Source organism: Acartia tonsa, chromosome 8 (genome assembly GCF_053477335.1).
Source record: "Acartia tonsa isolate MP-2025a chromosome 8, ASM5347733v1, whole genome shotgun sequence".
Classification (NCBI taxonomy): domain Eukaryota; kingdom Metazoa; phylum Arthropoda; class Copepoda; order Calanoida; family Acartiidae; genus Acartia; species Acartia tonsa.
The window spans coordinates 2,451,339-2,464,174 of NC_137267.1; the positions used below are offsets into that span (position 1 = coordinate 2,451,339).

At 32.1% G+C, this 12,836-nt stretch overlaps 1 protein-coding gene across 1 annotated transcript; it reads right to left on the minus strand.

The window, feature by feature from the left end:
• Positions 1 to 629: 629 nt before the first annotated feature.
• On the minus strand, positions 630 to 7,714 carry LOC145325795 (gelsolin, cytoplasmic-like). Its single transcript, XM_080168755.1, has 10 exons — positions 7,601 to 7,714; positions 7,150 to 7,247; positions 5,612 to 5,737; positions 4,851 to 4,937; positions 4,154 to 4,234; positions 3,674 to 3,721; positions 3,178 to 3,250; positions 1,657 to 1,724; positions 1,120 to 1,155; positions 630 to 844 (listed from the first exon to the last, which is right to left on the minus strand). Exons 1-10 carry the CDS (start codon positions 7,644 to 7,646, stop codon positions 758 to 760), a joined length of 750 nt encoding a protein of 249 aa, XP_080024881.1. The 5' UTR covers positions 7,647 to 7,714; the 3' UTR covers positions 630 to 757.
• Positions 7,715 to 12,836: the final 5,122 nt, after the last annotated feature.

The window sequence follows — 12,836 nt, forward strand, 5'->3', positions numbered from 1 at the left end:
AAGTACAATAAATATGTTTACAATAGTTTTCAAAGGTTTGAGAGACAAAATAGTAGATGAATGAAATGAAGTTAGGAAATGTATTTGTTTACATAATTATGGTTATTGTTTGTCAGTTTATCCTTGTGTTAAACATTAAAGTTAGATATTTTCCTATCCTTATATAAAAGTAATATGATATCTGTGTGTACTGAAGTATCTCTCTAACCGCTAAACGATATGGTTCTCTTTTACAATATAGCTTGTCATAGGTCCAGGAAAGGTGTATAGATATTTTTGGAGGGGAGCTATAAATTGTCGCATATCTAAGGATAAACCTTTTCTTGGGTAAACAAATTTATGTAAAAAAATCTTTTTAGTATAATGTGAATCACATGACAAAACATATAATTAGTTGTTCATGAATAGTTGAATTTCTTAGAATAAAGTTAACTTTCTAAAAATTATATCGTCGAAAAATTTAGTCGCAATTAATGTCGCCCGTATCTCGTATATAACAAAGATTAAACAAAGGTTTTAGTCTTCAAAAAAAACTTTTTAAGTTTGACAAAAATGGAGTCTGAGGCCACAAATTAGATATATTATGTCTATTGTCTTTCATGATTCAAAATTGTCTGAGTAAAAAATGAAAAGAGATATATATTTATTTGCAAATATGCACAACAAAAATTAAATATAATTTAAAGTTATTAAAATTTACTGTTATTTAAATATAATAATTCTTACAATTAATCCATCTGTCTGTATTGTACACTATTTAGTTCAGAGCACTGGTAAATTGGGAGGAAGGCTTTGCTCCCAACTCAACTCTTGCGTTGTCTCGTGGGAACAGGCTTCTAACAACCTTAATATATAGATCAAGATCAATTTTGGTGGAGGAAGGATTGTAGATTACCTAAAAATTCATTGTCTTCGAAAAAAATTTGTATGAATCTTAAGTTATGGTTAATACAGAAAGTGGCACAAAGACGTCTTTTTAATTGTGGAAGGGGGGGGGGAGATACAATCTTACATTTTGGTTTATAAGATTAGAAATGGTATTTCTCTAAAAATCTCTAAATATTAGACTACCCTACTAAAAAAAACAGCCCTAAACCTTTCTTTTGCCAACTTAATTACCTTCTGGGCAGTAGCTTTTTCTTCAGCAGAAGCATTCTAAAATGTAAACCATTGATGAAAAAGGGCTAATTGTCTATACTAGGTAGTAGCAAACCTTTTCTACAATTAAAATATATTTGCCTGTTTGATTTCAATATAATGATAGATTGATTTAGAATCACAGCTACTATATAATATAGTCAACTATTGGCTAAGAGGGAGGAAACTCACATTAGCCTCATAAATATATTTGAAAAATAACTTTAGCCTCATAAATGCATTTGAAAACATACTTAAGCCTCATAAATGCATTTGAAAAACAATATACTTAAGCCTCATAAATGCATTTTAAAACATACTTAAGCCTCATAAATGCATTTGAAAACAAACATACTTAAGCCTCATAAATGCATTTGAAAACATACTTTTGCCTAATAAATATGTTTGAAAACATACCATTATCTAAGCCTCATAAATACATATATATGAGAACATACCTAAGCCTATTGAATTTATTGGAAAAAAACCATAGCCTCATTAATGTTTTTGAAAACATACCTTAGCCTCATAAATGTAAAGTGTAGAAGGAGTCTTAAGAATAAACACATCATCAGTGTTGAGTTCACCTAAACAATAAAAAATATATAAAGTTTAGATAATCTAACATCTAATTAGGCTAATAGAAATACAGGCTAGGGACAATTAAGAGTGTTATCTTATTTTATTTCTATCACTTATTATGGTATTGAATCATTATGAATTAGTATAAAAAAACTACAGCATGACCCTCGAAAAAGTATTTTTAAGCATCTGCAGCCCTTATTTCTCAATGAATTATTTAAAAATGCATATGTCCTTGTTCTCCATAGTATTCCACGTAAGTAGATATAAAAATATTTTTTTTACCTCCATTAACACCGGAGATTTTTAAAGCTAAAGTTTTGAAAAAGTGACTGAGAAAAAGAATTTTTTTTTGTTTCTCTTATTTTTTGGATGGTTATATTATGTTTTTCTGGCAACTGAATAATAATACACAAAGAAAAACAAGTTAACTAAATATTTCTTTTTTATTCCACCAAAAAATATAAATTTTTAATGGCAAAAAATACTACAGAATGAATGGATTATTTGCAAATTTTAAGTTATTTATTAACCCTTATTTATAGAAAAGGATTAATTATGACAGTTGCTCCGCCTACTTTTCTGACATCTCAATTATTTAATAGGGGGTAAATTAAGCTTTTTAGACTAAAAAATCATTATGTTTATTTTTATTTTCTTTATAACTTTTTTGTTATTAAAGTTAGGATTGTGAAACAAAAACAATTTTCCTGCTATATTCATAGAGATTTATTTGGTTTTTTAATCTTGAACAATTTTGCCTAATAAGTAAGTTTTTCAAAATATCATTAAACTAAAAAGACTCAAAAAATATGTGTAAAAAAATGCTTTTTACTCAAAAACAAAATTTTTTATTTCATTTTTGTATAAAGTTTCTGCTAGTAACAAAAATAAAAGGATTTCTAGCTTAATTTTGCTAAAAAAGTCGTTTAATGTTAAAAGTTACTTTTTCCTCAGTCACTTTTTCAAAACTTTAGCACTAAAAATCTCCGGTGTTAATGGAGGTAAAAAAAATATTTTTATATCTACTTACGTGGAATACTATAGAGAACAAGGACATATGCATTTTTTAATAATTCATTGAGAAATAAGGGCTGCAGATGCTTAAAAATACTTTTTCGAGGGTCATGCTGTACATCTGCCAGAGATCGACAGACAGTCGTACAAGCAATGTTATAGATTAGCTGCACACTACATGTGCATCTTAAATCGCAGTCCAGAAAATCAAAATTACCTATTTGCAGTACAGACTGAAGGACGAATGGACAGACAAACACTAGTTATAAATTGACAAAAAAAATTGGATCTAGTGCACTTCACGGTAAAATGTTGCTGGAAACGATTATATCCAAAAAATCTATGAAATATAAAGACTGCTAGGGTTCATATAATTTTTTGGAGATAATCATTACCAGGAACATTTTACCGTGATCTGCACTAGAGCCTAAAAATTATTACTTTTCTTTTCTGGAACTTGGTTTGTTCTGGTCAAAGGCTTCTTGTCTCCTTTCTCATTGCAGGTAGATTTCACCTGAAAAGTTGGTGGACTAACGTAGGGACTAAAACAATTTATTTTTTTAATATAATTCCGAATTCGGTACCCGCAGATCTAAATGTCGATTTCACTTACAAATATTGTCTTAAGTGATAAGAAAAAAAAAATATATATTTATGTAAACCTTAAAAATTATTTACAAAATTAAAACTGTAGAATAAAACTTCGTTCCTTTAGGTTGTATTGAGCACTGTGAAGCACTGCAAAGTTGGAGCCCCACACGGTTAGGTATAGGAAAAATACCTCCCCTCCCTTTTCCCCAATCTTAAATCTAGTTTTGTTTAAACAGGAGGTTACAGTGCTCGACTGGTCCTTTGTGTAAAAACAATTAAAAAATATAAATAGGTAAATAGTTTAAAACAATGGTAATGATATCTCAAGAAATAAAAAAAGGTTTACCTTAAAGAGCATTGTACCATCGGTGTCCTTAGTTACACTCTCTCTTTCCTATAAAACATAATATTCAAATAGAACACTCAACAAAGCTCCATGTCTATAGAAGCACGTTGTTTTATTTATCAAAGTTTATGGCTATTTTTAAATTTTTCCTTTATTTTTCCATTTCTCTCAAGTATATAGTCCGATTTTCCAAATTTTTAAATTTAAGGATAAAAAAATTAAATTTCCTGTCGTTTTAAGAAAACAACCATGGCGGTCAGACTGCCTTTTAGTAGGTATTTGGCTATTTTATGTTTGACATATTTCCCCATATCTTTACTTTGACCGTCATCATTGTACAAAATAATACAAGGTTTCATCTTTATTTCCACCAATAAATCTTGATTTTAACAAATAGACTTTAAATCTAATTGTACGTATTCCCATCTATGATTTTTTGTGCTTCGCTACTTATGAATGTTGTCATTCTTGTATACTTACAATTCCACCAAGGAGAGTTACAAAGGTGCCTTGAAACATGTTGAGGAAGTGGCTGGGCTCTGAACCTTGCACCACACGAGCCTACAGCAAACAAATATTCATTACACATCTAACAAATCACATCAGAAAAACAAAGACGACAAATTGAAATACATCACTAGGAATGATAGAAGGATTATCTTTTCAGCAGATTAAAATCATTGGTTGAAAAGTTTAGACACTAATAGTATAGTACTAACCAAACAACATTTGATAAAAGTCCTAAAAGTTATTGACCCAACGAATACGATAACATGGTTAAAAAAACTTTGCAATCTAATGTATTTTTCAGTCCAATGTCTGCTCCTGTTGATTTATAACTAGCTTTGTCTTAGTGACTAACAGACATACGTACAGGCGGATTAATATAATTAGAGAAGCTGCGATACTAATAACTTTCAGAGAGAGGGTGGACAAAGGGCTGTTTAGTACAATACTCCCCAAAGTTTTATAATATCGTTTTCTTATTCGTTGGCTTAACAACATTGGGGACTTTTTAGTGTATTCTGATTGGAGGATCATTAAGTTGATTGTCAAAACGTTTCAGCTATTGATTGTGATCTATATAAGGGGTAATTTTATGTATCTTTATTGGGGATGTACAACATTTTATCGGGCAATGTCTTATCCCTTTATATACCTGAAAAACTTTATTGACCTGTTTAGCAACGCCACCAAAGCTGTCATCCAGTTGAACAGACAGGATGGCGCTTGCTCCCTTCTCCCATCTGCTGCTACTGGCTCCCTGCAAGAAATTAAGATCTTGTTAACAGCTACAAAAATATACACAAATACAATAGCCTCGCACTTCTTATCTGAAGGTAGCTCTTTATTCAAGCAATTAAGTCCTACAATGCAAATGACCAATAATAGGCCAATACATAGACTAAATTACCAATGGCAGGCAAGAATACATTTTAAATGACTAAATGGTAGGCCAGGATAAAGTCATTTTTGATAGGTACTAAAGGTCATCATCCTATCATATAAAGAAGTAAGGTTATTTTGTCTCAGGAATAAGGCATAGCCAACAAGCGAAATAAATCCAAAATAGTTTTTGTAGTCCTGATAAAAAAGTCGTCAGTTCTACTATGTAGTCCCTCAACGACAGCAGAAAATCATGTATAGTTTTCAGCTTTCGTGATATTTTTCCGAATTAATTTTGTAGTTGGAATAAGCTGATTTTGTCTAAAGATAAGATCTCTGAAAATGTTGGTCAAAATAAGTTTAACTTTTCAGGGAAGTTTTAAAATATAAGATACATACAATATTTTTTTAGCATGACTGACGAACCAAATAATTTATATACTAGATGCTCAATGGTATAGGTAATCTTCACGTTCCCCCCCTAACGATTTCGTACAGACCAACGGATATTTCGAATTATAGAGTAGTTTAGATACTAAAAAAATACTTAACCTGCCAAAAATATATGACATCCGGCTTCCTCCCCTCCCTGACGGAATATTGAATCACGTAGCTGTCTCCAGAATACAAGCTGTTGGTCAGGCCATGGCTTTGAACAGTCACTGGGACTAGCTTACCCTGAATAGTTGATTAATAGTAGTGAAGCTACTCTGTAAATAGGATTTGTATGTACAATAGGTCAGTCCACTAGCTGATTATTAATAACGCAGCATCTATATTCTTAAATAAAAGACGTTTAAGTAAGTCTTTGAGTTTAACATTGCAATATTTCTTATATATAGCTTATTTCATTTTAAGTATGATTTTATTATTATTCTAAAATTTAAATTAAATGAGTTATTTAAGCAAACAAAATTTAGCATAAATGGATATTTAAATCCCAAGGTATTAAATGATCAAGCGTTAGCTCATCATTTAATACCGAGGGGTTTAAATATCCATTTATGCTAAATTTTGTTTGCTTAAATAACATTCTATTGCAACAAAAAGGTGATGTTAGCAAATAATTTCTTGAATAAAATCATAAAACGTTTTTTCATTTAATTTTCATTTTTTCACTGTTGTGTTTTTATTTGACATTAAAAATAAAAATCATAAAAAATCTTCCAAATCAAAGAGAAAAAATCTTTGAATTATTGGTCCATTTAAGTTCAAAGATTTTTTTTATTGTAAAAAGTTAATTTTTGTAAAATATTTTAGAAAAAAAATCTTCTAACAAAAAATAAATTATCATAATCCAAGATGGCGTCAATACATGTAAAATAATATTTTCAAAACAAAAATTAAAACTTGAATATCTTTTTTCACAGATTGAATTTCAAAAATTGGTCTGACAGTTTTTCCAAAGTCAGAATGATCTATCGAATGAAAAAGGTTTGAAACTGATAGAACATTTCTTTATACTAAAACATATTTTTTCTCCCATTTTTTCCCACACTTGCAAAAAATGAAATTCAATGAAAATTAAATGGTTCTCACGTTAAAAAAATTTTCTCACGGGTCCAAAAAATGAATTTAAATGAAAATCATATGTACCATTTAAATCAAAATAAATGGTTCCCACATTCTAAAAATTTTCCCACGCTTGACATTCTTGAAAAATGCTAAATAAATGGACATTTAAACAAACCAAAAATCGCGTTTTTTGCAATGGAATGAACAGTCCTTAATTAATTAGTGGTTGTTTGTCAGATGGACGGACTAGTATAAAGAATTAAAGGTGTGTCATCATTTCCCTAAACATACTTTCCATTTCATTTGCTATTTTACAAAATAAAAACACAATATGCGGGATTGACCAGGGGTAGATTTTCTGATAATAAATTCTACAAAAAACACGAAACCTTTTTAATTTTTCTTCAAAAAATCACGAAACCTTTATAAGTGTTTCATTTAACTGAATAGGGGTTGGTAAGAAGGGGAGAAAAAGGGGAAGGTGGTTGTGGGGAAATTTTATAATTGTTTGTCAGAATATCATTCCCTTGTCCCTGGGATTGACAAGTCACCAGAATAAAAAAATACAGACTTACATTTCTGCCATTATCCAAGCGTTGAACTCTTGATATATTGAAAGGTCCCTGACCCTCGTCTCTCTTGATAGGGTCTTCTATCTCTGTACATTCCTCTCCTAATAATCAATATATTATTTTATGGATGTTGCACCAGATTTTCGTGGACTCTGATGTTCGCAGTAGGCTAAAACAACGGTACCCCCCCCCCTAAATCCCCTTTACCCCATCTCCTCTCCTCCCACTGTATGAACGTGCTGACCAATAAACTAGGTCCATGTTAGCAAGCTAAATTGACGACAAATTTTCCCTTTTGTCAATATATCCAATGACTCTAGCGGCCTAGCCACTGTCATCTACATATATTAATTAGCATTCATTATCCCGAAAAGTAGCCATCAAATTAAATAAACTTTTTGCCGGAATTTTACATTTTAGTCAAAAAGTAGAATCGACAAAAAAAAATATTTACCTAAAGCAAAGCCAAAAACGGCAATGAAAGCCAGAACTTTAAACATTTCTAGTATTTCGAGTATTTATTTCTGAAAATTGTTAAAATATAATAGAAATAATTTTGAATTTTTTTCTTGGGAAGGTAATATAAAGGATAGGAGAGTTAAATAACCCCTCGTAACCTGCGTGAAATCTTAAATTAGATTCCGAGATCTTATTGAGCACAGACACCTTACTACTTTCATATATATATATAATATATATGTTAAGATTATAATACTACTTTTATCTTAATACTACTTGTGAGTGTAACTTGAAAGCGAGTTCACAATAAACTGATTTCAGTCTTGCATTCAGATTAAAATTACGATAAAAAATTTATACATACACAGATAAAATCTTAGAAATCCTGAATAAAAAGAAAATCAAAGTTGCCAACCTTTAAAATTGATAATGTTTTTTTGTAAGCAGGGTTGCTAAAATTAAGAATAGTTATTTTGATAGATAAAAACCAGTTTTGTTAGTTTTGTTTATGGCCCGGGGTAACAAAATTGGTATTAATTTCATGATTTTTATTTTAATATTCATGGAAAATTGTCACTTTTTTTAAAGCTATTTTCTATACATACAGACAGACATTTGTACAACAAATACCTATATACGATAAGCTGCAATGGGACAGTGTCATGTGTGACGTCATAAAAATAGGTCTATTATCCATCTCTTTCTCTAAAGGTTTCCTTTCTCACTTCTCCCCTCATCCTTTCTTTTAGAGAGTATTTTTAAGACGTCACACATGACACTTTCCGCTGTCCCAACTGCAATACCAAAAACAGATTTAGTAGAGTAGAGAAAAACTTAAAATTTTCAGAGAATACTATTTTTTTCTCTCTGTAATTTGCCCTTAAATATAGAAGAAACTGTCTTTAAGAGAATAGTCCCTTTCATAATATCGCCCCATAAGGGGCGATTCGTCGTATATTTAAAATGGCTTTTTATAGTATATTTTAGGTTAGGTTAGGTGATTGCCCCACAGGGTTAGGTAATTGGCCCCGCAAGGTTAGAGCATCCGCAGGGGCTAGAAATAGGAGAAAAGCTACTGTGAAAAATACGGAGAATCGCCACATAAGGGGCGATCTTACGAAAGGGACTATACCCGTCTTTAAAGTTTACCCTTATTCCTTATTCCTCTATCCTTGAATATGTGAGTTGAACCAAGTTCTTGCAGTTAATGTCAGGGAGTGAGGGTACATTGGGCTGTTTATTACACCAGTCCCCAAAGTTTATAATAACGTTTTCTTATTCGTTGGCTTTACAACTTTGGGGACTTTTTTGGATCTACTGCAGTTGACGGTAAAATATTCTGGTAAGCAATATTTCCAAAAATCTATGAATTTTAAAGGCTGCTAGCTGCCAAAAGGCTGAACGTACAGATCATACCCGCACACCATTTTAAGCGGCAAAAGAAGGCGTACAAATAATCTGGAATATCCAAGATCTAATTATGCACAGGGAAAGCTTCACTGAAATGCGTAAAATAGGTCTTTTTCGCGCATTTCTCTGCACTGCGAGATAATTATGCATTATTGATTTATGGCTATTCCAGATTATTTGTAGGCCTTCTTATGCCGCTTAAAACAGTGTGCGGGCATGATCTGTACGTCAGCTGTTTGGCAGCTAGCAGCCTTTTAAATTTATAGATTTTTGGAAATATTGCTTACCAGCAATATTTTACTGTGAACTGCAGTAGATCCAAATTTTTTTATTGGTTTGTTCATTAAGTTCAAATTTTCAACCACTAATTGTAATCTACAGAAGAGATAATTTCTTGTTTAACCATCGGGTATGTACATCAATTTATTGGTTAATGTCTTATCCCTTTAGATCCCTGATTTAATGTTTAGTTACAGTTGAAATAAAATCAAGTTTTATCATTCGATAAGAAGGGTTAAAGTTATAAAACAAGGCAAATTTTGGTCATAATGTGCACAAGTTCATTATAAATTAAATAATATTTACAGCAAAGTAATCAGTTATTATTTTAGTTATTTATGCAATGGTATTATAGACAGCTTTCCGTGGAGAGTAAAATGATAAATTAAGATTAATTCTAGCTGCCAAACGGCTGAACGTACAGATCATGCCCAACCACTGTTTTAAGCGGCATAAGAAGGCCTACAAATAATCTGGAATAGCTATAAATCAATAATGCATAATTATTTCGCAGTGCAGAGAAATGCGCGAAAAAGGCCTATTTTACGAGTTTTTTCTTCAGTGAAGCTTTCCCTGTGCATCATTGGATCTTGGCTATTCCAGATTATTTGTAGGCCTTCTTAAACCGCTTAAAATGGTGTGCGGGTATAATCTGTACGTTCAGCCGTTTGGCAGCTAGCAGCCTTTAAAATCCATAGGTTTTTAGCAATATTCGTCACCAGCAATATTTTACCGTGAACTGCAGTAGATCCCATTTTTTCTATCATCTGATTTTAGACCTTCGCTTTTATGGATAATGTCATTATTGTTTTGTCGCAGTTTACTTGAATTACCAAATATTTAATAAAATTTGGGATTCCAAGATAAGATAGAATTAAGAAAATTCGTCGATCTTTTAAAAAACTAGTTGCTCTTATAATGAGGCAAATATTACAATTTAGCGAAGGGAAGTACTAATGTTTTCAACTAAAAAACGTATGCGCATTTAATTTTAGATAGATGGAGCGATACGTTCATATTTACATTATACTTAAAACTGTCAATTTAAACCTTTTTAAAAAATATAAAAAAGTTACATTGTTGGAATTCCGGAAAATCTTAAGTTCCGAGAAATCATACAAAATCTAACCCATATGTGGGAATTTTTATTTCTTATGCATTTTTATAAACACAGCTTCTCTATATATAGTACTGAAAGTTGTCTATAAAATTTTATATATCAATGGATATAAGGTATAAGTGGACATATTGACAGGGAAAAATTTTCTTCATTTTAATTTGCTAATATGGCCCTTATTTATTGATAAGTTCGTTCATCCAGTAAGAGTAGAATGGGTGGGATAAACGGTGTATATAGGGTATCGGTATTTTATCCTGCTGAGGGCATCACTTTATCAGAGTACATAAAATTTCTGGTGCAACATCCAAGAAAAAATATATTTATTAATATCGTTTAATTTTATTAAATTTGTGTTTAATTTCATTTTAATAGTTACTTCTCGCATCGTTTTATAAACAGCTTTCCGCGGATATAAAATGTGCAAGACTGAATCACTTGTACATTTTATATTCGTAGAAAACTCAATATAATAAGATATTGCTAGACAAATTTTTTTGTATGGATGAGAACAGGTTCTATTCCAACGGATATTAATAGGTTTCCAATGAATACGAGAATAGTTATTTCTCGTATCGTATTATAAACAGCTTTCCGCGGATATAGAATGTACAATTATAAGATTAAAACTAGTTTTTTTAGCCCCGTGGTGCCGAAGGCACCGGCTAAAAAAACTAGTTTTAATCTTATGATTGTACATTTCTATATTCGTAAAAAACTGGATATAATACGATGCTAGACATAGTTTTTTCGTATGGATGAGAACCGGTTCCTATCCACCGGATTCGAATGAATACGAGAAAATACTTTTTCTTTGTTGATAGATGTTATTGCTAAGGTTCTTATGGACATAATTGTCCTTGTTATTTTTTTTGCATAAGATACATATAGTTTTTTGCACATGTTTAACAAGATAGTTGTAAGGAAGACGACAATTAAAAACGTTTGGACACCATTAGTTTGAAACTAACCAATCAAAATTTGATTAAAATACCCATATATTTTAAGTCATGAAATAAGAAAATGTGATAATAAAACTTTGGGTACTAGTGTAATAAATAGTTCAATGTCACCTCCCTCCCTGGGTATATTTTAAATAAACTAAGGGATTTTAAGTTAAAGAAAAGTAAAAACAAAAAAAATTTGAGGGGAAAACCATCCCCCCCTTCCCCCCTCTAATTTTAATTTTTGTTTTAAAAATGCAGTTTTTTGGGGGGGATTTTATCTTGGGGCAATTTTTCGGGAGGGGGGGGGGGTGCCAACCCCCAAAAATAGTTATAAACTATCCCAATATCTATAAGTTACTTCACTGTAAAGTAGAACCATATAGGTTCAGTGGTTAGCGAGATTATTGGGTAGACACACATAGAAAAAGAAAAGGAATTTTGTTTTCTTAACTAAATCAAACATTAGCAGCAGTAGAAAAATTATTAGAAATTCATCCCAATTAGTTGAAAAAAGAGGAAATTTGGTAGCTATGTGGTAATACGACAACCAGACGGACAGGCAGTTTATAGAATTGCTACGCTGTGACTTATCATAACAAACCCTCTGCACTAATCTTATTATATCACCATTTATCTCATGACCGATGTTGACCCCGCTATCCAGCGGTCAAACTGGCCTGCCTAAATGTGGGGAGGGGCTCAAACACGCAGCTATCACGCGCCCCTCACGCGATTATACAACCGGGAGGCGCTGCCTCCCCTTTTACCACAGCTGCCCCCACAGCCTGTCTACCGCCGGGAGCTAAGCCCCTACGTCCCACACCCCCTTCAAACCTAACCATTGTTATAATCTGTGTATATATATAGTAAACATCCATTGTAAATATTATTCAGTTAAATATATAATTTCTGTATGACTAAATCCTGCTAGTTTGTTTTGGTAGAATAATTCAAGGCTAAGGCTCGTTGAACTCGAACTCGCAACCCTGTGAGCTGAAACGTTCGGCTTACCACAGCTACATACACCCTTTGATAATGTTGACTCTTGGTGTCGCTTCGGGTACTAGACTTCTGAACGTACCTTGAAACATACTCTGTTTATGATAGCGGTATAAATCGTTCATTCGCCCATCAGAAAACTAACCCTTTGATTGCACGACCTTTGTCTAAGAAGTTCTGACTGTGCATCGTAATGAGTCGAACCGATCACTTTCCCGAAAACGAGCAGATGCGCTACGTGTTACACTACAGTCGCAAGTTTACACAATTGATCAAATGCTTAACCCTTACAGATCGGGCCCCTATTCCCACCTTAATAGATTGGGGGGGGGGGGGTAATCTCGGCTTCTGTTACAGATAAAGACATAAAATTTTTTTCTGGTGGTTCATGTGTATTTTTAGAGAAAATTACTTTTTCTAGTCATAGCGATCAGGCCGCTTTTTAGCGGCCAGCCGCTAAATTTTAAAATAACTGTAGA

What these genes read in the sequence shown, in the direction of transcription:
- LOC145325795 (XM_080168755.1), bottom strand. Translation starts at nt 7,646, where the DNA reads ATGTTTAAAGTTCTGGCTTTCATTGCCGTTTTTGGCTTTGCTTTAG. An exon ending in GCTTGGATAATGGCAGAAAT is followed by an intron (nt 5,738 to 7,149) that starts GTAAGTCTGTAT and finishes TCAACTATTCAG; the next exon opens with GGTAAGCTAGTCCCAGTGAC. An exon ending in ATGGTACAATGCTCTTTAAG is followed by an intron (nt 3,251 to 3,673) that starts GTAAACCTTTTT and finishes CCAACTTTTCAG; the next exon opens with GTGAAATCTACCTGCAATGA.